Genomic DNA, 27,950 nt, shown 5'->3' on the forward strand with positions numbered 1-27,950 from the left:
GGCACATGAGCATTCTGAGCCCCCTGCTCCACTCTGGGAAACGGGATCAAACTCCGCCGAGCCAGCAGCAGCTGCTGACTGTGCCCGCTGCCTGCGTGGTGCCAGGCAGAGTTCAGCTGTGCCTGCTCCCTCCCCAGGCTGTGCTGCCCAGAGATGGCTGGGAGCCAGGGCTCACACACACTGGGCCTGTGTGACCCGGGCTCTGGTACTGAGGCGGTGCAAAGGAGAGCCTCACGATGCCTGTCAGACACAGCACACTTTTATTTTGGTTACGGGACTTAGAAGTCCAGACCTTGCATTTGCTGCAGGCACCCGTGCCGCCGAGCCACAGCCCCAGCCTCATAGGCTTTGACTCGACCAAATGCTCAAAATGGAGAAAGGGCCTACACTCTGAAACTGCTACTGTGTTCAAAGCAAGTTCAACTGGGAAGGGGCCGGGGTTTGGCTCAGCGACACAGTGCCTCCCTGGCAGGTGTGAGGTCCTGCATTTGATTCCCAGTACCATCCTTGCCCCCTAAAAAGTTCACCCATGAGACCACTCATGTGTCTGGATTCCCACAGCCACCCTTGCCAGAGTCGGGACCTGTGTTGGGACAGCAGGTGACAGTCCCTGGCAGAGGCCAAAGCACAGCTCTCCCTCAGCCAGACACGCAGGTGGAGCACAGGCGCTGCTGAGTGGGGTGGTAGCTGTCAAATGCCTGTCGGGTCCCCACCACCACACTGAGGATCTGGCAAGGTCACAGGTGAAGGGCTTGGTGAGGAACCAAGTTTCACCAATGTTTAAACATTTCCCGGGAGGGAGAGGGCACTTTGGCCTTCTCTTCCTTGGGGAGGGGGAGGTAAGGCTGTTCCAGAGACGGGCGGGTGTGTTCTCAAACCTGACTCTGGTCTCCCACCTAGGGCCCTGAGCCATCCTAATTTCCAGGGAAGAATGGCTTCCCACTGCACTCCAATTTCGGGTTGTAGACCTTACCATCTCTTCAAGCCTTTCGGGGGGCACTGAGGATGGAACCCAGGGGCACACTGCCGCTGAGCTACGTGTCCAGCTGCTTGAGGCACTCTGGCTAAACTGCATAGGCTGGCCTCAAACTCACAATCTTCCTGCCTCGGCCTCCCCAGTGTGCACCGCCAGGCTCATCTGCCCAACCGGCCTGGCCACATTTCCTGGGTACAAAGTGTGCTCTGGCTCCAGGACCATGGCACTAGCCTTCCTCTGCCTGGAAAGCTGTCCCCCAGGGGTCTGTGGCTTCTGCCTCCTTGCCCTGCTGGTCTCTGTGTGCTGACACCTGTCAGTGTGACCCCACCCTTGGTCTCCCGGCACGCAGCATCGCCATCCAGGGTACAAGTTCACCTGTCCTCTACCCACGAAGCAGTGAGCTCCACCAACACGGGGTCTTCGTCTCCCCACTTCGCTTTCTCCCTGGTCTTGCAGGGCCTGCGAGCAGCCACCCATTCTTCTGCTCACAAAGCCCCACAAGGCCCCAGGGCACACCTCACTCCTTGGGCTGCTGAACAAACTGCAGCTCGGTGCCTTCCAATAGAAACTCATCACTCCTAGCCCTGGACACCAAAGGTCCACACCAAGGTGTCCGCGCCTGGGAGCCGTGCCTTGTCTCTTCCAGCCTCTGGTGCCACTGCGTTCCTCAAGCTGTGGAGCTTGACACCTGCCCCTTGTCTCTCCCCAGAGTGTCTCCTGTAAGGGTACTGGGCTCTGGGATAACCCCAGAGGATCTCGCTTCAAGACCCACAGTGCAGGGCTGGGGATGTAGCTCAGTGGTAGAGTGCTTGTCTAGCATGCACAAGACCCCAAGTTCAATCCCCAGTACTGCACATACAATAATTAATGATGATAAAAGGACCAATACTTTAGGCCAGGCATGGTGGCACATGGCTGCATCCCAGGACTCAAAGGAGGCTGAGGCAGGAGGATTACCAAGGTTGATCCCAGTCTGAACAACTTAGGGGAACTGTTACAAAATTTAAAAAATCCAACAGGCCTGGGGATGTAGGTCCTTGAAGACCTTTTCCACAAAGGTTGCATCAACAGCACATGGAACTGGATGAGCACCCATCTTCTTGGCATCCATCCTTGGGAACCCTCAGTGGCAGCAGGCACCAGTGAGCAGGGAATCAACGGCAAGGGGGCTGATGGACTCCACGTGTGTGGGATCTACCCAAGCACCACTGCCGGCCAGGCACCCTGCTCCACACAGCTGCCCAGGAAGGCAGGTTCCCATGCTCGTTTTCTGAACCAGGAAGGAGACTGAGAGACCGTAACCGGTAAGGACAGACTGACAGCTGTCAGCCCACGCCTAGCCCAGGGACACTAATGCTGGCCCCAACACCAAGCTAACAGATCATCTCTTGGAGTGCCCTGAGAGGGACACGGCAGGCTCAGCTATGCCTGGGCAGCGGACAGTAACAACAGCAGTGAGCCAGTGCTTGGTCCTGGACAGTCTTGTGGCCCTGGTCAGGTCACTTGGTTATCCCCGCTCCACATCCTGGTCAATGGAACAGGGACTCTGCTCGCTCGGGCTGGAAGGGTGGGGACCCTTGTCAGACCACTAGGACTGGCTCCGGGGGGTAGAGGCACCCACCTGTCTCTGAGGCCCTGCACTGCTACAGGATGACACACACATTACAGCCGGTCACTGAAACCTCATGGAACTCCTGGCAGGACCACAGCACAGACTGAGCTCCAGTGACGGGAAGCACAGGAGATGAGATTCATTCTGCAGGCTGCAAGGGACCCACTAGGAGAGCAAGGCGCCCAGGACGGGGTGGACTGTGGCCCCTTCCCAGCACCCTCCTTGCAATGATGAGAAGACCAATTTAGCTCCAGAGACCCTTTACTGAAATCAGCATGTAACATTTTAGTCCTCCATTTGAGTAAATTTCAACTCTGCTGATGGCCGATGAGGTAAAGGATTCACAGGGACAAGAACTCTTCCCAGGCACAAAGTTTTGAAAAGAGGTTCCAAACTGACCACTGTGGACATCCTCAGGGCCGCTGTCCCATCTTCTTCAAGGTTCGGTTGAGCTAGAAAGGACCACATGCAGAGTTAAGGCTGAGCACAGTGGCACAGGCCAGTGATCCCAGAGCCCTGCGACACTGAGTCAGGAGGCCCGAACACTCCAGCCCGGCCTGGCAACTCAGCAAGGCCCTGTCTCAAAATTTAAAAAGAGCTGGGGCTCAGCATGAACCCCCAGAACTGCAAAAACAAGTAAAAGCCAAATGCGACAGGGACAGTGTGCAACCACTCAGTCTCCCCCAGGGTGGCGCGAGCGTCCCCAGCTGCAGAAAGCCCTGGTGGCGCTGGCCCGGCACCACTCACTGCCTCGGGGTATCAGGGCCCACTGAGCTCCAGCCTCCTGCCTTCTCCAGAAGCAGGATCTTTGGTGGAAGAAAGCACCAGCCCTCAGCCCTAAGGGCCTAGCTGGCTGCTACACAGAAAGGGCGCTGCTGGGCTGTCTCGTCGTTCTGCTGGAGAAGCCTGGCCTCGGCTGGACAACTCTAAGCACCAGAACACAGGGATCCAGCAACAGCCACAAAGGGACACCCATGCTCAGACCCGAAACCTTCCACAGGAACAGGCACAGAATGGGCCTGCTGAGCTGGGAATGGTGGTGTCCTCCAGTAATCCCAGCACTTGGGAGGCTGGGGCAGGAGGATCCCCGTGAGCTGGAAGCCAGGCTGGGCTGCAAAGTGAGTTCAAGGCCAGCATGCACTAAAAAGTGAGATCCTGTCTCAAAACAATGATAACAAAAACAACTGGCTCACACACACACACCAGAACCTGCTGTTGTCCACTGCAAAGGAACTGGTCAGACCTGTCCTGCCTCTGCCCAGATTAGGAAAAGGCAGAGGGAGAGGGAGGGAGGGAGCCACCCCACACAGGCAGAGAGAGGAGAGCCTGGAGGGCTGACCAACTCCTCCAGCCCCAGCTCCATCCCAAGCCACCGGCCCAGGCCAGCTCACACTGTGAGTGTAGGGCCCGCTGCCCCATCTCTGCCCTCCACTGCCAGACCCTTGGATCTCTCACCTCTTCAAACTTGTGAATCTGCCGGATGAAGAAATCCCCGTAGCGCCTGGCAACCTTGGTGTCTGCGATGTGGATCATGTCCTGTGGGGTAGGCAGAGTCAGGGAAGCACGGGTGGCACAAGGGGCCGGGGGCTGCTACTCAGAAGCTCTGGGATCTGCTTAATGAGCAGCAAGCATCCACCATCGTCCAGAAGACCAATTATGACTGTAGGCTCGAGGCCTTTCAACAAGGGACCTGAGCTGATTTAACCCAAGGAGACTCAGCAGAACTACGTTTGCGGTAACCAAACTGCTGGCTCCTGGAGATGGCTATGTCCCTAAGGGAAGGGGAACAGCTCAATGACACCACCAGAGTTTTCATCAGGCACTAAGAACAAACCCTGAAGGCCGACAGGGAGGTGGTGACCTGACGGTGCAGGGGAGGGGAGGGGTACAGTAGCTGGACAGTTACACATCACAAAACCTGTGCGACTGGCAGCTTTTACTTTTGGAGTGACCACTGCTCTCGGGGCCCGCTCAGCTCTGCCAAACCCCCAGTCTCCCAGATGCCACACACTTCTAAGTCAGAATTCAGGGCAAGACGAACTATTAAAACCAATCCTCCAAACCACGCCCACGATTCCACAATTAAATATACACCAAGAAAATTAGAAACACATGTTCAACCCCGAAACTTCACAACGCCCATAGCAAATCTTTTTTTTTTTTCACATAAGGTCTCACTATTTCACCCAAGCTGACCTCCAACTCTTGGGCTGAAGAAACTCTCCTGCCTCAGTCTCCTAAGTAGCTAAGGCTAAGGTATGAACCACTAAGCACAATCCTGTACCATTACTCTCTCTTTCCTATATACAGGATCAAACTCAGGACCCTTTATACCACTCTGTACCACTGAACTACATCTCTGGCCTTTTTCATTTTGAGACAGTCTCACTAAATGGTCTAAGCTGCCTTTGAACTTATAATCCTCTGCCTCAGCTTCCTGAGTAGCTAAGATTATAGACCTGTGCCTCTGAGCCCAGCTACATTAGCCCTTTTTCTTTTTTTTTGAAACAAGGTCTCGCCACCTAGTTTGGGCTGGCCTCATACTCACTATGTAACCCAGGCTGGCCTTGAACTCCCTCCTAGTGATCCTCCTGCCTCAGCCTCCCAAATGCCGGGATTACAAGCAAGTGCTGGGGTCACAGGTGTATCCCACCCTGCCCAACTGCATTAGTGTTTCTTTTTTTTTGGGTACTCACCACCTCGTGCTTACCAGGCAGGCAGCGCTGTGCTGCTGAACTACATTCCCAGACCCCAACTATAACAGTCTTACCCAAAAAGTCAAAATAACTCAAAGGTCAGTTAATGACTGGACAAACACAAGACGGAATATTCACACAAGGAAGTGTCAGGAGGTAGACGAAACCTGAAAACACAGTGAGAGAAACCCAGCACCAAAGGCCACAGGCTACATGATGTCTTTTATAGGAAACGTCAAGAACAGGCGGATCCTCAGAGACAGAAAGTAGGCTGGCACTGTGCTGGGGATGAGGAAGAGGAGGCCCTGGACTGACCGAGATGGAGCTGCTTCTCGGAGGACGGAGTGTCCTGGAATGAGATAACAGCCGCTGGCTGTGCCAGCCACTCCTTCCTTCACCCACCACAGTACTGAGGGCCGTCACACTGCGTCCCCACCCCATCTCTCCAATGTTTAAAGGCCTCACAGCTCCCAGGCGGGGCTCGAGCCGCCTCCCAGAGCGCAGGGCTGCAGGTGCGCTGCCCCTCCCAGCCACGCAGTCTTTGTTTAATCTTACAGCATCAGAGTTGGGGAGCAAATACAAGAACCGTGTAAGGGAAAGAACTGCTCCAAGTAAAAGCACAGAAGCCCGGCTGCCTTAGCACTCTAAGAAGAAAAGACCCTTCTGTAATGCTGGGAACCAAAGGAATTCATCTCAAGACAAACATGAACTCAAGTGAACTCACTCCCATGCCAACCAAAGGTGGGGGGGGGGGGGGCTGTCCCTTAGGGTTGGGGTGGTTCAGTTCAGTGACTTGAGGCCCAAGAACTGCTTCCCCCCCAAAATTCCCAGAGATGTCAACTTCTGTTTCAACAGAGAAATGTGACTCTTCACCCCAGCCTGGGCTTGTCTCCTGGAGGCTTGGGGACCTCGTCACTGAGCTGAGTTTACTGTAGCCTCAGGTCAGTAAAGCATCTGCAAGCACCCTGGGGAGAAAACACAAATCCCTCTAGAGGAATGGAGTGCAGCCCAGGCCTCGGGGAAATGCAGGCAACATCCTTTCTCAAAATCAAGGAGCCATGAGCCAGCAGTGGTGGGCACATCTATAATTCTAGCACTCAGAAGGCTGAGGCAGGAGGATCACTGCAATTTCAAGACCAGCCTGGCCTACAAAGTGAGCTCAAGACAAAAGGAAACGAGCCATAAGCAGTGAAAAAAACCTGTAAGCACCAAAGGAGATGCTGAGTAACGGACAAACCAACCAACCAACAAACCAAAAAACAGAAGAAAAAGGAAGAAATGGGCAGAGTTAAAGAGAAGTAATTAATTATGGATAGAATGGTTAAACCAAAAGAAATTATTCAGTATATAGGGGACAAAAAGAGTACAGGAAAGAGAATTTAAAAGATGTGGAGAGAAACGATAAATGGGCATGGTCACAGGTATGCCACTTACCCTGATCTAACCATTGCACACTGTGCACAATCACTATGTCAGTTACACAACAAAAGCCAGCCACGGCAGCATGAACCTAGTGCCAGCTACTCAGGAGGCTGAGGCAGGAGGACCTCAGTTCAAAGCCAGTCTGGGCAACTCAGGAAGATTCCGTCTCAAAATAAAAATAAAAAGGCTGGGTAGCAGCCCAATGAAGCCCTGGGCTTAATCCTAAGTACCACAAAAACAAAAAAATAAGAGACACGAAGGACATGGTGAGTTCTAACACATTAAATAAGGCTCCCAGAGGAGCAAGGACCAAATAAAATCTGAGATACTGGCTAAGCGTATTCTATTTTTTTTTTGTCTTTTTCTTTTTTATCGGTACCGGGGATCAAACTCACAACCATACACTTGCAAGGCAGGCGCTTATGCTGCTGAGCTAAATCCCCAGTGTATTCTAGAATCCCTAAGTGTATTCTACAAGAGACCTACGGTACTCGTTCCCAGACCAGCATTCTTGGAATTCCCATCAGGGATCGAGCCTGCCCAAAAGAAGCCGGGGCAGCAGGAAGCCTTTGAGGAGTCTGGGAGCCTTTTGACCTGGAAAGTCTCACTCAGGAAAACAAAACAGCTTGGTCCTTTCAAAAATCTCATCAGGATACTAAAATGTTTAGCCTGAAGTTAAAATCACATCAGGTAAAACACACTATCCTTCAACCACCTCTCCTCCCGAGGAAACCACTGCAACACCGCCTGGGTGTCCGTGTGAGAAGACTTTCCCCCACACGTGGATGGATGGCTGGATGGGAGACAGATCCATACAAAGAAAGAATGAGAGCAATGAACAGGTCATTGGTGATCACTCCATGGGACCTTGCCTCAGGCAGGTGTGGGGACGCACGCCTGTAATTCTGCCACTGGAGGCTGAGACAGGAGGGCTGCAGGTTCAAGACCACTGCGGGGCCAGGCATGGTGCCATCTGCCTGTAATCCTGGCACTTGGGAACCTGAAACAGCAGCAGAGGACTGCTCCCACTCCAGGCCAGCCCGGCTACGGCTACACAGTGAGACCCTGTCTCAAAAACACAAAACAAAATAGAAAATCAGAACAAAACAAAACCAACTACCTAAATAAATAACAAGTAACAAACAGAAAGGTCTGAGGGTGGAGCTCAAGGCTACAGCACTTGCCTAGCATGGTCAAGGCCTTCGGTTGAAGATTCAGTAAAAAAAACCAAACTCCAGCCTTCTGAGAATTACGTGCAGCACCCACAACCACGCCAATGCCCATCACCGGGGGACAGAGGAACCCAGAAAGGCCGGTCAGCAGATGCAAGTGATCAAACACGGCTGTGCACAGCGACAACAAAGGATCATTCTCAACACCACCATCAAGCACAAGTCGTGACACAGATTCAGAGAAACCCACTCACCCAGCTCGCAGGCAGCCGGCACTAACCATGGTCCCCCTCGCAAAGCACTTCTGCCAGTGCACCAAGCAGCCAGCTCCGACCTCCAACCTCACCCCTGCCACAGTGCAGCCCTCCGGCCCTCAGGCCATCCTGCAGCCCTTCTCAAGCACACAAGGCTCTGCCTGGCCCCTGCACTGGCTCTGCCTAGTCTGGGCTTCCAGTTCACATTCTCCACACAGCCTTCCTGAGCACCGACTTCAGATTTCCAAGCTTGCCCTAGGACTGGGCACCTGCTCAGCTTGAGAGGAAGGTCAGATAAGACAGCGATGCTGGCGTAGGGACAGCCATACCTTATCAATGTAGAAGTCCACCTCAGAAGCAGACTGAAACTCGCCATCCAGGGCGGAGATGCCGCTGGTCCACACCAGGTTCTTCATCTTGTGCTTGAAGACAAGCAGCTGGATGCGGAACTCCTGCTCGGTGAGGTCCAGGAAGCCAGCCAGCTTGGCCACAGGCATGGTGGTGTAGAGCTTGAGGAAGCTGCGGATGGTGGAGAGCTGGGCCTGCTGCTGTACCTCGTCGGAGAACACCTTGAGCTGCTGCAGGAAGGGCTCCTTGTGGTAGTTAGGGTGCACGTTGTCGTAATTGGGCACCACGGGCGACAGGAACTTGGGGCAGGAGTAGCTGAAGAGCTCCTCGTAGACCTGCGGGTCACCCTTCTGCATGCGCAGCATTTTGTCCCCGTATTTCTCCCGCAGCTGCAGGTGGATGCTCTCGTCGATCCGCATGGGGTACATGGTGAGGGCGATGGCCAGCAGCGCGTGCATCTGCTCGTTCTGCTTGTTGATCTGGGGTGGGTGGAGACAGTGGGTCAAACAGGATCCAGTGACCTGAAACCTAGGGCCACCACAGGGCCTCCAGGAGACTTAAGTACTCTACCCAGTGCAAAGGTCACTGCTCAACACTGGCCATCCCGTCCTTCTCCGTGTTTGCCCTCCAGCCAGCCCTGCTGCGGGAGCTGCATGACCCCTCTGCTCAGGGTGTCCTCTCTACGCAGAAGGGGGCTTCTGTCCACCATCTGCCCCTCAGCTCACTGACCGAGAGCAGCAGCCACATCTAGGTCTTCCTTTTTCTCTTTTGCAGTACTGGGGACAGAACCAGGGCCTCACGCATGCCAAGCACACCTCACCATTTATGTGCAATTGTACGAATGAATATAAACATATAGATATTCATTAATTTATTTCAGTTTTTGGAGACAGGGCCTCTCTACATAATCCAGGCAGTCCTCCTGTCTCAGCCTCCCAAGTGCTGGGACTCTCGGTGTGCACTGTTACAGCCAGCTGTTTATTTAATTTTGCTGTCCTACGGTCTTAACCTAGGGCCTAACACATGGGAGGCAAGCATCCTGCCACCAAGCTAAGCCACCATTCTTTTAAGTCATTTGAAACACCCACAGCCCAGGGAACATTCGGCACACTGCTGCTGAGTGAATAAATGTAGGCACACATAGCATGTAAAACAAAACATGCTCATTGTCAAGACTTTACTGATCAGCATGTCATGGTGCCCGCAATCCCAGCTACTCAAGAGGTCTGAAGCTGAAAGGTCATGAGTTCAAGGCTAAATTTGGGTAACTTGGCAAAAGTTTACACCAAAAGAAAACTGGGGAAGTGGGTGTAATTCAGTGCTGCCTAGATCCAATCCCCAGCAGTGCCAGGGTGTGCGTGCGTGCGTGCGTGCGTGTGTGTGTGTGTGTGTGTGTAAATAATCTGAAGCCAACAGGAATAACAGCCACATGTGGTGGTGCACAGCTGTAATTCTAGTACTAAGGAGGCAGAGGCAACAGGACTGCTGTTAGTTTGAGGCCAGCCTGGGCTAGAGTGAGTTTAAGGCCAGCTTAAACTGCACAATAAGACTTTGTTTCAACAAAACACACGTAACAGAAAGGCGTCAGTCACAGAGGCCGGCAACTCTAAATAATCCTCTAAGAGGCTGAGAGTGCAGCTCCATGGTAGAGTACTTGCCGAGCATGTAGCAGTGCAAAAGAAAACACACATGTTCCCATTCACAGGCAAAAGCTTAAGAAGTTTATTGTACAGAAGTAGCAAGCAGAACAGCAGCCCCTAGGGGTCAATAAGGGCAGAGGGGACAGACGGAGCTCAGACAATGGGCACGAACAGCTACCCGGGAGGAACACGAGGCAATGCTCTGCAGCACCAGAGGGGAATGATGGTTTAAAGGACTCAGGAAGAACTAGAAGGGAGAAGGAAGAAGGCTCACAACATAGAGAAATGAAACTGGGCAGGTGGTGCCTGCCCGTAGTCCCAGCACTCGGGGGCCCAGGCAGAGGGCTGCCGTGAGCTGGAGGCCAGCTAGCGCTACACATGAGCTCAAGGCCAGCCCGGGCTACACAGCCAGACCCCGTCTCAAAACACAGCACAAAACAAAAGACAGACAACAGGAACTAGTGAGACAGAGCTTTAACATATAGGGGGAGGGGGAGGAAAGACTTACAAAGGGAACTGTAGTAAGTCCTTTAAGAGAACGCATGCCACAAACAGATACACGTATGATCCAAGAGAGGTAGAGGGGGGTGGGGGGATGATTAAGATACATCATGTATGTGCACTAGCTCTTCACAATGAATCTACTACAAATGTACTAATAAAAATATTTAAATTTAAAAATAAAAACAAAGTTAAGAGAATGTCCTTACAAGAAGCATATGAAATATCAGCAGTTTGGACAGCGTTTACCAAAAGCTGCCGACACAGGACCCCAGGCAGCTGGGAGGGTGGGCGCCCGCCTTACCATCTCATACTTGTACGTGGTCCTCTGGAACATGCTCTTGGTCCTCTGGATGTAGAGGAGGATGTTGGCAAAGACCCGGATGGCATCCTGGTAGCGCCGCATCATCAAATACGCAAACCCCACATAGTAGTAGGTGGTGACCTGGCACTCGGGCACACGGGAGTACATGCTCTGCGGGAGCAGACGCAGCCGTGAGCAGGCAGTCAGGGGGCCCAGCGGCGGCACAGCCGGGAACCCCACAGGCTCTGACCTGCAAGGGGCCGCCTGGCTCTGCAGCGAGACGGTCACTGATACGGTGACATGATTTAAGGGCTCTAGTCCTCTGGCTACTAACTGAAGGGAAGGACCTCTGAAACCTCTTCCAGCTCTGCAGTCTTCTATTTCCCCTTTTATTTTGTCTTGCTGAGGCAGGGTCTCACCATGTAGTTTAGACCAGCCTTGAACTATGTAGCCCAGGCTGGCCCTGAACTCACAGTGAGCCTCCTACCACACCTGCTTAGTATTTTAATTTTCTGTTTCTTCCCAAAAAATGTCCAACAGAGAAATGGACAGATGGAGGGTCAGGAATGTAGCTCCGCAGCACTGCACCTGCCTGGCAAGTGAAAGGTCCTGAATTCAATTCCCGTACAAAAAAAAAGAAAAACAAGAGGGCAGATGGACAGATAGACACACAGGCACACAAACCAAACACCAAATATAATGTACCCATCTCCTGAGACCAGGAAACACCAAGCTACTCGCTACCAGTAGGTACACCACCTTAGAACTTCTGTTAATTCTTTTTTTTTTTTTTTTTTTTTAAATTGGTACCAGGGATCAAACTCTCGACTGCCTGCTTGCAAGGCAGGCGCTTATGCCGCTGAGCTAAATCCCCAGCCCCAGAACTTCTGTTAATTCTTTAGACCAATAAAGCCTCAAGTAAAAAGCTGCCATTACTGTTCCGCTTTGAAAGCAGAATGAATAGGCTGCCTGCTGAACCCCCAGCTGCCCCGTCGCATTTTCACCGGGATGCTTGGGGCAGCTTTAGTCTCAATGTCAACCCTGGCCACTGTCTTAAGAGATCAGCTTCTCCGGGCAGGCAGGGGTGCTGGGCGGCTGATTACCTTCTTGTTCAGCTCAATGTTCTCCAGCACCTTGATGGCCTGGTAGTAATCCCCCAGCAGCGAGTGCAGGCGCAGCAGCCCCACCAGGCTGAAGTAGCCCAGCATCTTGTAGAGGGAGTGACGTCCATACTCCCCGGCCACGCTCTCGGGGTCACCTGGAGGGACAGAACGGAGGCCGCCTCAGCAGGGGCAGCTGGACCTCTGAATGTCACTCAGTAAACTGTCACCCACCGCCAGCCCCAAAAGTGTCTTAACAGGAAATAACTAACGGCCTTTGCAAAAACACCAGGAATGGCACACCCGCTGCAGCTCCTTCTGCTGTGTCGCCTTCTGTTTCGTCTGATCACACTGAGACTAGGAGACAGGCCTGCCAACAGTCAGGCACTCGCCACGGCCCTCCCTCTAGGAAGTCCCTGAAGTCAAGGAGATTTTTCTAAGACACTAACACCCCCGGCCCCCACCGAGGGGACAGGGACACCGATGGTTCAAACAGGACTGGGTACTGCTGACAACTTGGCATAAACCAGGTGGTCAGGGCCAGACCACAGCACCGCTCCTCGCCCCACACTGCCCCGCGAGCCCTGCTCCCCTCTCTCCGCCAGCACCGTTTCACCTGAAAGCACACCGGGCCCCTGACCCCGCTTACTCAGATTTGGGCATTTGGTGGACATTCTCTCAAACACTGAAGCCCGTCACACGTCGGTGGCACTGTCTGGTGCTGGTTTTATTAAGGCAAAGCTACAGTCTGCCACTGTGTGCTCCGCGGCTTCCGGGGCAGATTGACCGGGGAGACCAGCGGGAAAGGCCCAGCCCCGGGACTCGGCCCTGTGACCCCCGCACGCCGAGCCCAGCCGTGCGGTTCCTGGAGCTGGAGCTGCCCGCCTGGCACCAGCGCACACTCACCTCCACTAGTGTACACCTCCAGCTGCCGGTTGATGTTGGATTTGTCCACCAGGGAGTGAAGGACGTTGAGGACACTGTGGACGTTCCAGATTTTGGGGTTGGATCGCAGGAAGTCAATCTCCTCCTCCGACTTCTTGGCCGTCTTACAGCGGTACTGACTAAATGACTGGAACTGAGGAGTGAGGGGAGATGCAGCAGGGGACCGGCTTAGGGACAGGACCGGCCTAAGGGACAGTGCTCCAGTACAAAGCCAATGGAAGGGAAAGGCCAGGGCGGAGCTGTCACTTCTAAACCCTTCTGCGCCTTGTTCTTTTTTCCTTTCTCCCCCTCTTTTTCAGACAGGCCTTCAGTTCTGCCCGTGCTGGTCTCGAGAACTCCTCGGCTTACCAGAATGTCCCGCCTCAGCCTCCTAAGCAGCTGGAACTACATGTCAGTGCTGTGCACTCTGCTTACTATTTACTTTTTTCAAAGCCACTTCTGATTAAGCTGTGAATATTTCTGATCGCTGAGGATGTTCTCCCACAGGTGAGTAAAGATCTCTACGACTCGAGGGAGCTTATGGAAAACCCGATTTAGTCAAATACCATCTAAAGTCACTCAGTGTCTCTGGGCCTCACAATGCAGTGGCCACAGAAAGCACACGGGGCTGAGGTGGCCATCTGTGTGTATGTGACCTGGCTGTGCCAGGATCAGCGCCACGTGGCACAGGTGTCTGTGTGTCTTGCTTCCCTTACCAGTCAACCGTCAGCTCAGTCTGTGCCACTTCTCTGCCAACCTCAGAGACGGCCAAGCAAGCCAGCAACCGAGGCAGCTCCTCTGCAGGGAGCACCCAGGCCCGGCTGGCTGGCTGTCACAGAGACCCACAACCACCTGCTCCTCACACCTGCGGAGCTTCCTGATTGGGCCAAAAGGCGAGAGATGTGGCTCACTGTGAAGTCCCTGGGCTCGATTTCTAGTACTGAAAAAGGGGCTGGGGTTTCCCTGATTCTGCTGACCCCAGGCTTATAAATCAGTGATCCAGATTTTAGTTTACCTAGATTTTAATTTACCTAAGACTGTTCATGAACTCTAAAAATGCCATCTTCCTCAAAAGTAAGGAAGAAAAAGCTTCAAATCAATAAAAAAGACAATCCAATAGAAAAATCAAGAAAACTGGTAACAAAAAAGTTACAATAGTCAGTTAACATGCAAAATGCTCAAATAGTTTATCAGAAAAATGTAAATTGAGATTATCATTTCCTCTCCACACTAAACTGACCAAAAACCAAACAGACTGCTAACACGCAGTATGGACAACAGCTGCTCTCATATACTGTTGTTGTAATATATTTTAATACAGCCCTTAGGAAGAATAATACATTCCTATTAAATTCAAAGCACTTGCTGTTGGTTGTGGTAGTGTATGCCTGTAATACCAGCATTCAGGAGGCTGAGGCAGGAGGGCTGCAGACAGTACAAGGCTAGAATACACAGCAAGACCTTGTCTCCAAACAACACAGCAGGAGCTGGGGTTACAGCTCAGAGGCAGAGCCCTTGTCTAGCATCCTCAAGGCCCTAGGTTCAACACCCAGCACAGCAAAACTAAATAAATAAATAAAGTCTTGAAGTCAAGGTTTCAATGTTCCAAATCACATCAAAACAGCAAATGGCAGTGCCAGGCAGAGTGGTACACACCTGTAATCCCAGCACTCCGGAGGCTGAGGCAGGAGAAACTCACTGTGAGTTTGAGACCAGCCAGTGCTACAAAGTGAGCTCAAGGCCAGCCTGAGCTGCACAGTGAGACCCTGTCTCAAAAAAAAAAAAAAAAAAAAAAACAAAAACCCAGCAAATGGCACAATAGAGCAGGCAGCCTTTTCCTAACTAACGTCTCTGTAGGCACAGGTTTATGTAAACACCCAACACTGAAGTGTCTTCTTCCAGACAATAATTGATGCCTCTGCAAAGGCAAAGGCAGGCATTTTCACCACGCCTGCAGCTCAGCAACAAGCAAAGAAACTCAACAGTAACAACACACTCGCATAGTTCCTGAGTCAACAAAGATAAATGAGAGTGCTGTGGGGGCCGCTCACCCGTGGGCAGCTGCCTGGCGGGGAGAATCATGCGGGCGGCAAGGCTCACTGCGCGTCACGAGACAGTCTTTGTGGACACAGAAAGCCCTTAATCCCCCATCAAGAGAACACCAGCTAAACCTAGGAATTGTGCTCCTCTTAAGAGGGATCAAAATCTCAGCACGCAGCCCTTGAAGCCCAGAACTGCAAGGAGCTGAGGTGGGAGGATCCAAATTCAAGTCTACCTGGGCAACTCAGTGAGACCTTGTCCCAAGATAAAAAATGAAAGGGCAGGGCATGGAGCTCAGCGGTACAGTGCCCCTGGCACTGGGTTCACCTCCAGTACCAGAACAGAAACCAAAGAATACCTGAGCACTGCAGGTCTCCCTCCCCTCGCTATGCCACGCAGGAGCAGGATGGCCCGCTGCCTAGAACCATGCCCAGGAAGAGGCCGACAGTCAAGCAGCCAGGAAAGTCAAAGCAGCTTGTGGTCTTCACTGTCAAAGGCACAGAAGCCTCACGTTTTAGGTATCTGGAATCAAACTCCGGACTCGTGCTTGGCAGGTAGGCAGGCACTGTGCCACTGGGCTACATCCATGGCCCTGAAGTCTCATTTTCTTTTCTTTTCTTTTTTTTTGTGTGCGTGTTGTTTGTTTGTTTTGAGACAGGGTCTTGCTGTGTAGTTCAGGCTGGCCTTTGACTCACTACGTAGCCCAGGCTGACTTCAAGCTTGCACAGATCCTTCTGCCTCAGCCTCCTGAATACTAGCTTATGCCACCACACCCAGCTGAAGTTTCGTTTTATGCAAGAAGCCTCTTCCACAAAAAGCCCTATAGGGGCTGGGACATAGCTGGGTGGTAGCACCTGCCTGGGAAGCACAAGGTCCTGAGTTTGATCCTTGGTACCAAAACAAAACAAAAAAACCCCTTCCTTCAAAAAGCCCTGTAAAGGGGGCTGGGGATTTAGCTCAGCGGCATAAGCACCTGCCTTGCAAGCAGGCGGTCGTGAGTTCGATCCCCGGTACCAGTAAAAAAAAAAAAAAAAAAGCCCTGTAAAGGTTTGCTCAGCCCTACAATCACAGCTTGTCAGCACTGGTCACCTCCAAGGACTCTCTGGTCTGTGGCAGTCAAACACTGTCTGTACAAAGATGCTGATTTCCCCCATATTACTGTGAGAGGGACAGACTGCACAGAACAAGAGAAAGACTCTTTCCCCAATGCTGTATTTTAACAAAAGACTAAATAAAAGATGAAAAATGGCTCCCAGGGACCCCCACCTACTCAAAAGTTAAGAGCCAGCCATAGCTAGTGTGGTGCTGCACACCTGTCAGTCCAGCACTCAGAAGGCTGAGGCAGGAGGATCATCTTCAGTCCAAGGCCAGCCTCACTACAGTGAGTTCAAGGCCAGCCTGAATTATACAGTGAGACACTGTCTCAAAAAATAAATAAATAAAATTTTTAAAAATTGAAGCCAACCTAGGTAAATTTACCAGCACCCTGCCTCAAAATAAAAAGGGCTAAGAATGTAGCTCAGTGGAATGGTTGAAACCTTGGGTTCAATCTTTAGGACTGTCCAAAAAAAAACCCAGCAGAGCATGGTGGTACACTCCTATAATCCCAGCACTCAGGAGGCTGAGGTAGGAGAATCATTGCAAGTTTGAGACCAGCCTGAGCTACAAAGTGAGCCTAAGACCAGCCTGAACCACACAGCGAGACCCTGTCTCAAAAACAAAAATTTTAACCATCATCCTAACAGACAGTGTTTACAGTTATTCTGCAACTATGTACTTTACACAGTGTCCCAGGAATCCTCCACCAATCTGTGTTTCAGAGTTAAATAGATGAACACACGGTGGTCCAGGAATGTGCCCAATATCCGCCAGTTAACAGCAATGGTGCGCTTTGACCCCCAAGGTGCCCGCTGCCGTGCTTATACCTGGGGTGGTTCTTACTAGAACCTCAACACTAGCACTGGAGGCAGGTGACATTTCTCCTTTGATAAAAATGCACCAGTACTTTCTGGTCCAGCATATCTCTGGGTAAATACCACCTCATCCAACATACAGAAGATTTCTACTTTGCAGACGAGGAAAGTGACACTTCAGAAAGCTTAAATTGCAAGTCAGTGTTACAAAGATGCCAGCAGACAGCCCCCAGAACACTTCAAGGTCACATACATGCTTTTGTTTTTCTTTTATGCTGTACTATGTCTCAAACCTAGGGCCTTCAACAAGGAGCTACATTCCCGGCACTTTTCTTGAGACAGGGCCTAGGTAAGTTGCTAAGGTGCGTAGGCTGGGTACCTAGGCTGGGTCCCACTTGCAATCCTCCTGCCTCAGTCTTCCAGAGCACTGGGATTACGAGATCCCCACCACACCAAACTGAATTCTACTCTCTTGCCTCTCAGTTCATTATCTGGAGTGCTTAGGCTTGTTTTCTTCAGAAAACGACTTGACGTAGAGTCCACTGCTACAAGGTATTTTACACTAGGATGAGGAGATTTCACTCATGTGTCTTTTCAGCAACATAAACACTGGTTCGGGCTCCTCGCCTGTACCAGGTTTTTCGCACTGAGGCTGGGGCTGGGGCTGGGGCTGAGCAGTACCTGGTAGATGAATTCATCGATGATATCCCAGAGCCACTGGTTGGGCAGTTCAAGGGGGGCGGGCCCATCTGCATCTGCACAGATCATAGGAAGACAGTCAGCATAACAGCTTCTGCCTTTACAAGGGCTGCAGAGCTCTTGGTGGTTTCTCTCTTCAAAGGGTCCTGAATCACAAGCCTCCCCCATCCCACCTGCAGGTTAACATCCGTCAGGAGAGCCGGAGGCCCCCAGCATAACCTCACCCCCTTGGCCAAGTCTCAGACTTACTGAGGATGTAGTTGAAGAGGTTGCAGTAGTTGTAATAGGACTCAAACCTCTGCTCTAAGGAGGGTCCCCCCTGTAAGGAGAAACAGAGGCCAGAGCACAATTAATTTAAACATGTTTGACCCGTGGTCTCTGACGGCTGAGAATGCATACAAGAACTGCTGTCTGCCCTGTCTTGGCAGAAGGAAGTCAGCAGGGGCTACCAAGGAAGGGGCACAGGACACCAGGTGAGGCAGGGCCACGACCTTAACTGACGTGTTAACAGTCAGGCACGCAGATCGGATGGAGCCGAGGGAGAAGGTATTTCAGGCAAAGAGGTAAAACTAGGACTCGAAGGTCAGAAGTTAGACCATCAGTGCTGCACTGGGCTGCACGGACCACAGTGGGCCAGCAGAGGGGAGCTCGTTCAGGGCCAAACACAAGCAGCCAGGCCAGCGGGCAGCAGATCCACCCACCTCCCGCTCGCTCCACCAATGAAGTTTTGCAGGAACTCGGCCGTGCCCGCTCGTTACAGTCCACGCTGCTACACAGGCACAGCTGACAGACCACCGAGGTCAGACAGCTCGTCACACAGACGGCTGCTGACTTCTGATTTAGACTCTGCTCCGGCAGCTGGTACCACCGACCATTCTAAAGCGGGGACAAAACATTTGTGGAGTAGAAAGACGGACCTTGGAGTCTTGGCCCCACTCTTTCTAACTGGGTTCTGGCCAGGCACGGTGGGAACCAAATATTGGGACTGATCACAGTTAAACAAGACAACACAGTTAACATAAATTCAACAAACCCCTTCCCATGTCAGTCACGTACGTCAAAGTGCAAGGCTAGTAACTAGCAAAGAGATTACAGTGTCAGTAAACCGCCGCGGAACCTTCCCCTACAGAGCAGCCAGAGATTCTATGGTCTCCTCAAAGAAGCAACGTGCATACACACAGAAAGTATTGAAATGTTTGCCGAGGATACAGCTCAGCAGCACACTGGCTGCCTGGCAAGTGCAAGGTCCCAAGTTCAACTCCTGGTTCCAAAAAAAAACAGTATCAAAGAAGCAACACACCCTGGCTATAACCTCATCCTGTCCCACAAGCACCGACACTTCAGCACTCTTGGGAACCCTCTTGGTGCTAGTTTCTCTCACTTACTCAGACACTCAAGAGTGAACGCAAGAGTGAACACCTCACCAGACTTAGACACACGGCCGGTAACCTGGTGGAGTTCACCTTCTAAGACAAAAAGCAAACAGCCCTCAATAAACCAGTATTACACGCTAGCGATGCAAGATCTGAAATGCCAGAGAGCACGGCGAGGAGCAGAGAGGGAAGGGAAGGCTGCAGGAAATATATATATATTTTTGTCTTTTTCCTTTTTATCGGGACCGGGGATCAAACTCACGACTGCCTACTTGCAAGGCAGGCACTTATGCCGCTGAGCTAAATCCCCAGCCCAAGGCTGCAGAAAATAAAACCGGCACAGGAGTCAGGGGCCAGATGCAACAGAGCCACAGCCAAACTGGGTTCTGTCCTAAGAAAGGATGAGAGACCGTGATGGGACTGTCGGGAGGGGGGTGACCCTAGGAGACCACACGCAGAGGGCTGTGCTGGCGCTGCTGAGGAGGAACTGAAGCAGGCCAGAGTGGAAACGGACAGCGGGACAGTGGCCACGGCAGTAACCGAGCCTGGAGTCTGAGGAGCAGCAGAGGCGGCTGAGAGAAGCAGCTGGTCCCAGAACGCTAAGGACAGCCGAACATGACGTGCTGTACGGCCGGATGCCAGGTCGGACAACTGTCAGGGACAATGCCATGGCGAACCTGGGAGGGTGGGTTTAAGGGAAAATAGGCGGTCCCTTTTGGGCTCGAGATGACTATTTAGCAGCCACATGGAGATGCTGGGCAGTCAGCTGGACACTCGAGTCTGGGCCTCAGTGGAGGCTGGGAGAAGCTAACAGACACTACCAGTCATCACTGTATATAAATCATCCAGATGGCACCGTACGGGATCTAGGGCAGCCTACAATTTAGAAGTCAAGAACAGAACCTAGCAAGTACCCAAAGCAGAGGTACTATGTAAGCAGTGGTGTTACAAGATAAACCTAGGTGCAACAAGTTTTGCCACTTACTAATCAAATAAACTTGAAGACAAGTAACCTTTTTAGAGGTTTTTCTGAGTAAGGGTCTTGCTGCATAATTCTGGCTGGCTTTGAACTCACTATAGCACGGGCTAGCCCTGAACTTCAGCAGTCCTCCTGCCTCAGCCTCCTAAGTAGTAGGATCCAGGATCTCACTACACCTAGCTTGTCTGAACCGTGACTACGAGGATTAGAGACATGCAGGTCAGTGCCAGGCACCTAACAGTGTGCCTAGTGAGCACCCTGCTAGGGTAGTTTAGAGAAAGGGAAGCTAAGTAGCAACACACTTGAGAAGGGCATCCCAAGCAGAGGCAACAGGAAGTGCCAGGGAGCCCAGCATGGGGGCGCACAGCTGTATTCCCAGCACTTCGACAGCGCTGAGGCAGGAGGATCACAAATCAAAAGCCCCATGTGGGCGATTTCATAACATCCTGTCTCAAAATAAAAAGGTCTGGAGATGTAGCTCAGTGCAAAGGTCCTGTGTTCAATCACCAATAAAGGGAAGAAAGAGAGCGCCTGGGAACACCTGTCAGCACAGCCGCCTGGGTTGAACTGCAGGGTGAGGAGCACCCATTAAGGGGCACCAAGGGACGGAGAAGTCACACAGGGCATTAGTCTGTCCGGAACAGATACTCAGAGCCTTCTGGGTTAAATCTTTTTCTCAGCACAGAAAACATTGCCATAGGGTATGATGACACAGGCCTGTGTTCCCAGCACTCAGGTAGGAGGACTGCGAGCTCCATCCCAGGCTGGGCAACCTAGCAAGGTCTTGTGTCCAAAAAAAAAAAACCAGAAATGAGTGGGGGCTGTGGCTCAGTGCAAGACCCTGGCTTTAATCCTGAGTCCTGGAAAGAAAGAAAGAAGGAAACAAAGAGAGACAGACAGACAGGAAACACACCAAGTGCTCTAAGACATAAAACCAATATAAACCAGTAAGCATGTTCTAGGGATAAAAATGGCATAGAATTAAAAACAAACGCCCTTAAAAAAAAAACCTGGGCCGGGGATTTAGCTCAGTGGCATAAGTGCCTGCCCTGCAAGTGTGAGGTTGTGAGTTTGATCCCCGGTACAAAAAAAAAACACCCCTGCTAGCAACACATCAAATACTCACGCTGACTTTGGCATATATGTGTCTGTAATATAATTCTTTGTACAAAATCAAGAAGACAGCATCTGAAAGAGAAGGTAGATGGGTGCTTCAGTAATCCACAAAACAACTGGTGTCTTCTGGTAGTTTAGCCTTTAAGGTAGGGCAATAAAGGTGATTTTACAGAGTAAATAACACCTAAACTCTTATGCTTATTCCATGAACACATACAAGAAAATTCATTCTCATTCTGTCAATGTCACTTTAACCTCTTTAAAAATTTTTTTCTTGGGGGTTGGGGATTTAGCTCAGTGGCATAAGTACCTGCCTTGCAAGCATGTGGTCTTGAGTTCGATCTCCCGTACAGATTAAAAAAAAATTTTTTTTTCTTAATCTCTTTCCCATCAATTTCCTTCCAATATTTAGACTGCTACATCCCTAGGAGCTTATATAATCTGGCAAACAAACATCAGTAGTCTCATGAAGGTTGACAATGCTATCAAAATAGAAAACACTTTTTTGACGACACTAGGAACTAATCTCAGGTCCTGTGCACTGAGCTACACCCCCAGCCCTCTTTTTTTTTTTTGTGTGTGTGTGTGTGGTACCAGGGATTGAACTCACAACCTCCCATTTGCCAGGCTTATGCCACTGAACTAAATCCCTAGTCCCTTCTTTTTTTATGATTAGGCCTGAACTCGTAACCCACCTCGGCCTGCTAGAGTGGCTGCATTATAGATGCACACAACCACACCGGGGTGCAGACACAGTGTATCTCCAGTTTGGGAATCCTCTTTAAAAAAAGACTCTGTCCTATTTCCATCTATGATCCCCCTTTCCTTCTCCTTGAATTTTTTTCTTTCTTCTAGAAGCCAAGAGTTCTTGTTAACAAGGAAGTCCTTGATCTTCTCACTGCAGATTCTAATCACACAATGTGTGAAGAGTGAGGAGCACGCACCTGTCATGTGGCTTATGAAATAAAACATCAGAATCAAAATATAATAAAAGAATCTGTCCTACTGTTATGATGAAACTATTAAAGAGAGAAAAAAGGGCCGAGGATTTAGCTCAGTGGCTTAAGTGCCTGCCTGGCAAGCGTGAGGTCATGAGTTCGATCCCCAGTACCAAAAAAAAAAAAAGAGAGAAAGAAAATCCAGGTAAGTTTTTTAGGTACCAAAGCTGTGCAGAGGAGTCAGCACAGCTGGTCACGGAGATTGCTGGCCCTGGAGAGGCTTGAGCCTGGTCTTGAGGAACTCAGACCTGAGGAGGGCACCCACTCTTGCCTAACAACTAGGGGAGTCTGCGTCTGTGGTGCCCAAACTGTTTATGTGAACAGAAGTTTACAGTTAGTTTTATGCTCAACATCTGCCTTCTTTCAAGCAATCTGGAATCCTGTTACCCATCAGGCAGAGATAGGACCAGGACCCTGTAAAACTCCTGAGCCTTCCTGGGGGACAGCGCTTCACACATTGTCACCATTTGTTACGGGAGCTATAAAGCGAGTCCCACGTGACCCCTCTGGGAAGGCGCTCGCGAAGCCTGAGCCTGGCTTCCTCTGGACTCCGCACCTTTGCCTTCCCTTTGCAAATTCTGCTCTGTGACTTCTTACTGCAAACCTCATATAGCATGGCTGTAACCACATGCTGAACCCTGTGAATCTTCCTAGCAAATCCTCAAACCTATAGATCATCTTAGATGCTGAACCCTCCCCCAAAAACAAGGTAGAAGACAACACTGGAAAGCAAAATGTTCAAGGTCAGATGTGGTGGTGCACACCTATAATCCTAGCACTCAGAAGGCAGAGTCAGGAGAGTCACCACGAATGAGTTCAAGGCCAACCTGAACTACACAGTGAGATTGTCTTCAAATTAAAAAAAGGAGAAAGACAAAAAACTTTGGTCGATGTTAAAAAAAAAAAGTTATTAGAAGTAAAATTTTTTACTTAAAAACTATAAAACTAACCAGGTACTGTAACATATGCCTATAATCCCAGTATTCTGGGTGGCTGAGCCAGGAGGATCACAGGAAAAAGACAACTTAGTGACATTCTGTCTCACAAAACGAAAACTATAGAACATCACTGAAAGAAACTGACAGCCTAAATAAATAGAAAGACATCTCACATCCACAGATTCAAGATCTTTATACTGTTAAGGTGGTGATCCTACCCAGACTGCTCTGCAGATTCCAGACAATGCCCACCAAAACCCTGAGGGACTGCTTTGCAGAAACTGACAGGCTGACCCCAAAACTCATTCAGCAATCTAATGGACTCAAGAGTACCAAACAATCTTGGGGAAAAAACAAAGTTAAAGACCCACAACTCCTGATTTCAAACCGTATCATAAAGCTACAGAAACAGTACAGAACTGAGTCTAGAAATAAAAACGCCATTTGTAAGATCATCTGACTTCAACAAGGACACCGAGATAATTTGATGGGGGAGAAGAATGGTCTTTCCAAGCATGCACTAGGTGCTCGGGGGAGCTGAGCGGCAGGGTCTGCACAGCACACCTAAGACCCTGGGTTCTGTCCCCAGTGCTGCCATAAACATGTAAATGAACGTGCCAGGACAGCAGGACACTTACATGTAAATAACGAAACTGGACCTCCCGATGCCATGCTGAAGAGACTGAGAGGTAGGGGCTAGTGAGCCCGCTTACATGACTGAAGTGACCCCCAAATTAGAGGAAAACGGAGCAAGCAAAGACAGACTCGACTTCACCTTTCACATCTGACAGACCTCTGTCCTTTCTAAAATTACACAGCTTCGTTCAACAGGTAATTTTATTAACCTGCTGTGTACCAAGTTTTGGGAAACAAAACGTTCAGCGGAAGAGACAAACCCTCCTGCACTTTCCCTCTACTGACCCCACGCAAAGCACGGACAGAAGTGTTCACACCTACCGTTGCCAACCTGTGGAGCAATGGCTTCGGCCTCAGGCCAGGGAGTATTCTTAAAGAATCTTTCAGTCAGCTTGGTCCAGCTACAAAGCAAGAAGAAAAATTCTACATCTCCAAAGAGGAAGGGCAAGACCTAGGTGGTGCTGACCTTTTACCGATACAGACCGAGCTCAGAGAAGGCTGTTCCTTAGGGAATAGCCAGATGGCTCAGGTCTACCAGTTCCCTCCACCCAGTGCCCCCTCATAAGCCCTTTCTCAGGACAGAGTGAAGAACCCTCGCTGGGAGGGCAAAATCTGAAAACTTCTGAGCACCAATGGGCCCCACCTCCAGCAGAAACTGCTAGGCCAGCCCTCACGGGACAGGTCACAATCAAACCACAGGCACAGGGCTAGAATGTAGCTCACCAGGACAGGCTATGTTCAGCACGTTTAAGGATCTGGATTTCATCCCTTATATATGCACAAAAAAACCAAGAATGCAAGTACTCTAAAAGTACTATAAAAATTACGAGTCTATGTGTATAGGAAAAAAATGACTGTCATGTTTAGACAAGACAACCCGTTAGGTATACGTAAATATTCCAAAATCTGAAATCCAAAATACTTATAGTCTTCAGTATTTTACATGAAAGCAGGCCGTGCACAGTGGTGCATGCCTATAGTCCCAGCACTCAGAAGATCACCTCGAGTTCAGGCCAGCCTGGGTTAAAAGTGAGTTTAATGCAAGCTTGAACTGCACAGTGAAATCCTGTCTTTAAACAAAAAAACAAACAGAAAGGGAAAAAAAAGCCATACCAAGGCTGCAGATGTAATTGTATGTACATCCTGTTCTATCCCCAGTAGCCAGGCACCAAAAGAACCTCACTGAACAAGGCCAGGCACTTTAGCACTTGTCTATATATTTGAAGCTGAGTCAGAATAATCAAAAATTTGTTGGGCATGGTGACACATGCCTATAAATCCTACCATGCAGGAAGCTGAAGCAGGAATAGTGCCAGAAGTTTGAGGCCAGCCTGAACTACATGGTGAAAATCTGTCTCAAAAAACCAAAACTTGCCAAGCATGGTGGCACACTCCTATAATCCCACCACTCAGGAGGCTGAAGCAGGTGGATGGGTGCAAGTCTGAGACCAGCCTAGGCTACAAAGTGAGCTCAAGGCCAGCCTGAACCGCACAGTGAGACCTTGTCTCAAAAAGACAAAAAAAAAAAAAAAAAACTTTCTGGCAATACAAAGTACAACTAAGTAAACTGTCCAAGTCTCAAGGAACAACAAAGATCTCCTGAGCCCTCTGTCCCGAAAATGTTATACTTCAACCCTTTTGTAGAAGCTGTAAACCTAGGCTAGTCCCCCCAAGAAAAAGACTGTCAGCCAGGGACCCATACCTGTTCTCATAGATGTCCTGGATCTCATACACCTTCTGGTCAATGACATCACTAGAGACGCGACTGGCCTGAAGCTCGTATACCTTCTGGTCAATCAAATCTGAGACAGTTTTGTGGAAATACTGGATGAAGTTTTTGATCACTTCAGGGATCACCTGATAGGTCTGTTGTTCATACTGACGTTCATAAGCAAGGTCCTGCTTTGGATCTCCTAGAGGGTAAATACAATAAATACCTGACACAGTGCCCTTCAAACGCATACACAGTATACAACAGATCACAAAGGCACGATCAGGCCACACACCAAACTCAAGTCTGCAAAAACCAGCACAATTCCCTTTTAAATACTTAAAAAGATAAACTTGCCCAACTTGCTACCAATCCCATGGCTTTTGTTTCCTCAAGAACAATTGCCAATACTTAAAAGTATTTAGAGTAACTTCTTACTACCATCTGTTTTGTCTCCCAGAACCTATAAAGTCTTTGAGGTTAAGAACTTTGTCTACCTTGTACCCAGATACACTCAGGGCATATGAGTTATACGTGTTGGGGGAGAGGAAGAAAACTGAGGCAAAATTAGTGCTGATAGCTACTTATTCTGAACAATTATCTATCACTCTACACTTTTAATCGCAGCACTCAAGAGGCTGACACAGAAAGATCTTGCAAGTTCAAGACCAGCCTGGGCTACAAAGTGAGTTTGAGACCAGCCCGAACTGCACAATGGAACTGTTGCAGAGAAAAAAAAAAAAAAAACCTCTCTTATAGAAAAAAATACTAATGCGCATATTTTATAGAACCATTTAAAGGTTTAAAATATTTTACAGAAAAGAGTCACTACATACTATGTATCGGGGCTAAGGATTTAGTTCAGAGTCATAAGCACCTGCCTTGCAAGCAGGCAGTCATGAGTTCGATCCCTGGTACCAATAAAAATGAAAAAGACAAAAAAGGTGGGGGGGGCACTACGTACTAGTATTAATCCAAGTCACTATAACATTTTAGGTAACTTCAAAAGCCTCCCAGTGGGCATTCATCTAGGCTTGGTTTGAATGATTTAAAATTTTCATCCCAAGTTTTTTTCTTTGAGGGTGGGGGCGTAGGTACAGTGATTAACACACACCAGCATGATTCCCAGCACCACAAAATAAAATAACAGTAGTCTTAGAAATAAAAGAAAATCACAGCCAAGTGATTAACCGTCCTTTCTTGAGACTATGAAGTGTACCACAAAAAAGGCCTGATTTATGGACTCTGCACAACCCTTCCCATCAAGAAGTAATGACTGACTCCAAATCTGGACCATCAGCAGTGTTTATGAGACACCTGTCAGAGCTGGTTCTAAGCCATCCAGAAGGTGCCAGTCCCTGGGAGGACTGCGCTAGCCACACAAACTCTGGTCTCACCTGTGTGCATATCATAGTCGCCCGGGTAAGCGTAGGGATCGTAAGCAGCCTAGAAAAAAAGGGACAGAGAAACGTCACCCACTGCTAACCCGAAACACTTGTCCCAGGGCTGGAGTTAAACAGAGGCTAAAGGCAAAGAAGCAGATAAGACACTATCGCCCCATCTTTAAGGAGGTCTCATGCCTGCGAGAAAAAAGGAAAATAAGTAACAAAACAACATTACGGGTGTAAGCAGAAAAGCAAAATCCAAGAAGCTGTGAGTACCAGTAAGTTTTGAGTGAAAGGACCTCAGATCAAAAAAGAGCTCAATGAGAAACACAGAGCCCGCCTCCTCCCGGCCTTAGAAACAAAGGACAAGGGGACTCAGCTCGCGAAGCGGGCGGACAGAAGCCCGATTCCGAGGGGCCGGGCTCCGGGAAGCAGCACGCGGGACTCCCGGAAAGGCCCGGACGCCACCTCGCTCTCCAGCCTGGCATCTACAGATTCTTGCGCCGATCGCAGAGTCCACCATACGCTTTTGGCCACTTTACCTCAGACTCATAGTCATCAGCTGGATAAGACATGGCTGCGGCTCGCGTGAACACCGCGGAAATCAAGACCGATCCGCGCCAGACTCTAGACACCGGAAGTTCTCTGCTCCTGTGGCCTGTCGGGAAACCGGAAGCCTTTCGGGGCCGCAGGCAACGGGAGGTAGCCATCATAGGAAGGTCAAAGACTACAAAGCAATTAGGTGTTTCTTCCTTCTTCAAACATAGGTCTTCCAGAGCATGTAACTCTAGAACAGGGATATAAATTCAGAAAAAATGACATGAAATAATTTGGCATAAAGAGTTGGCAAAGAGGAACTAGAAGGGATCCCACACAAAAGATGTGTGACAGTTTTTTCCAGATGGGCTCTGGCATGATGGGAAATTGTACTACCTGAATTCAATCTGATGTTTAGATGTTAGCGGTTTGCCCGAGGCAAGAAATTTTTATTTATTTATGTACTTATTTATTGTTGCATTTCACTTTATTTCATTTCATTTCATTTTTGAGACAGGATCCCGCTATGTATTCCAGGCTACCCTTAAACTCACTGTGTAACTCAGCCAGGCCTCAAACTTGTGGCCAGCCTCCTGCCACCGTCTGCAAGTGTTGGGATTACAAGCATGTGACACCACACTCGCCTCGAGAAAGCTTGCCTCGAGAAATATCTTCA

The 27,950-nt window shown here is 50.0% G+C and overlaps 1 protein-coding gene across 1 annotated transcript; it reads right to left on the bottom strand.

The window, feature by feature from the left end:
- Window positions 1-2,831: 2,831 nt before the first annotated feature.
- Eif3l (eukaryotic translation initiation factor 3 subunit L) lies at window positions 2,832-27,434 on the bottom strand. The gene is made up of 13 exons (XM_003470479.5): window positions 27,280-27,434; window positions 26,750-26,798; window positions 25,344-25,554; window positions 23,963-24,042; window positions 21,080-21,141; window positions 17,851-17,920; window positions 17,584-17,657; window positions 12,932-13,103; window positions 12,029-12,183; window positions 10,926-11,096; window positions 8,462-8,959; window positions 4,044-4,124; window positions 2,832-3,040 (listed from the first exon to the last, which is right to left on the bottom strand). Exons 1-13 carry the CDS (start codon window positions 27,310-27,312, stop codon window positions 3,002-3,004), a joined length of 1,695 nt encoding a protein of 564 aa, XP_003470527.2. The 5' UTR covers window positions 27,313-27,434; the 3' UTR covers window positions 2,832-3,001.
- Window positions 27,435-27,950: the final 516 nt, after the last annotated feature.

This window comes from Cavia porcellus, unplaced genomic scaffold, assembly GCF_034190915.1.
Source record: "Cavia porcellus strain 051 isolate PalLab524CR breed Dunkin Hartley unplaced genomic scaffold, mCavPor4.1 scaffold_40, whole genome shotgun sequence".
Lineage (NCBI taxonomy): Eukaryota > Metazoa > Chordata > Mammalia > Rodentia > Caviidae > Cavia > Cavia porcellus.

Excerpts from the sequence above, each read along its gene's own strand:
- Eif3l (XM_003470479.5), bottom strand. The coding sequence starts at position 27,312 with ATGTCTTATCCAGCTGATGACTATGAGTCTGAG. Across the intron at positions 17,658-17,850 it reads CCTCTTCAACTACATCCTCA|ATGCAGATGGGCCCGCCCCC; the intron begins GTAAGTCTGAGA and ends TGATCTGTGCAG. Across the intron at positions 11,097-12,028 it reads ACATTGAGCTGAACAAGAAG|AGCATGTACTCCCGTGTGCC; the intron begins GTAATCAGCCGC and ends CTGCTCCCGCAG.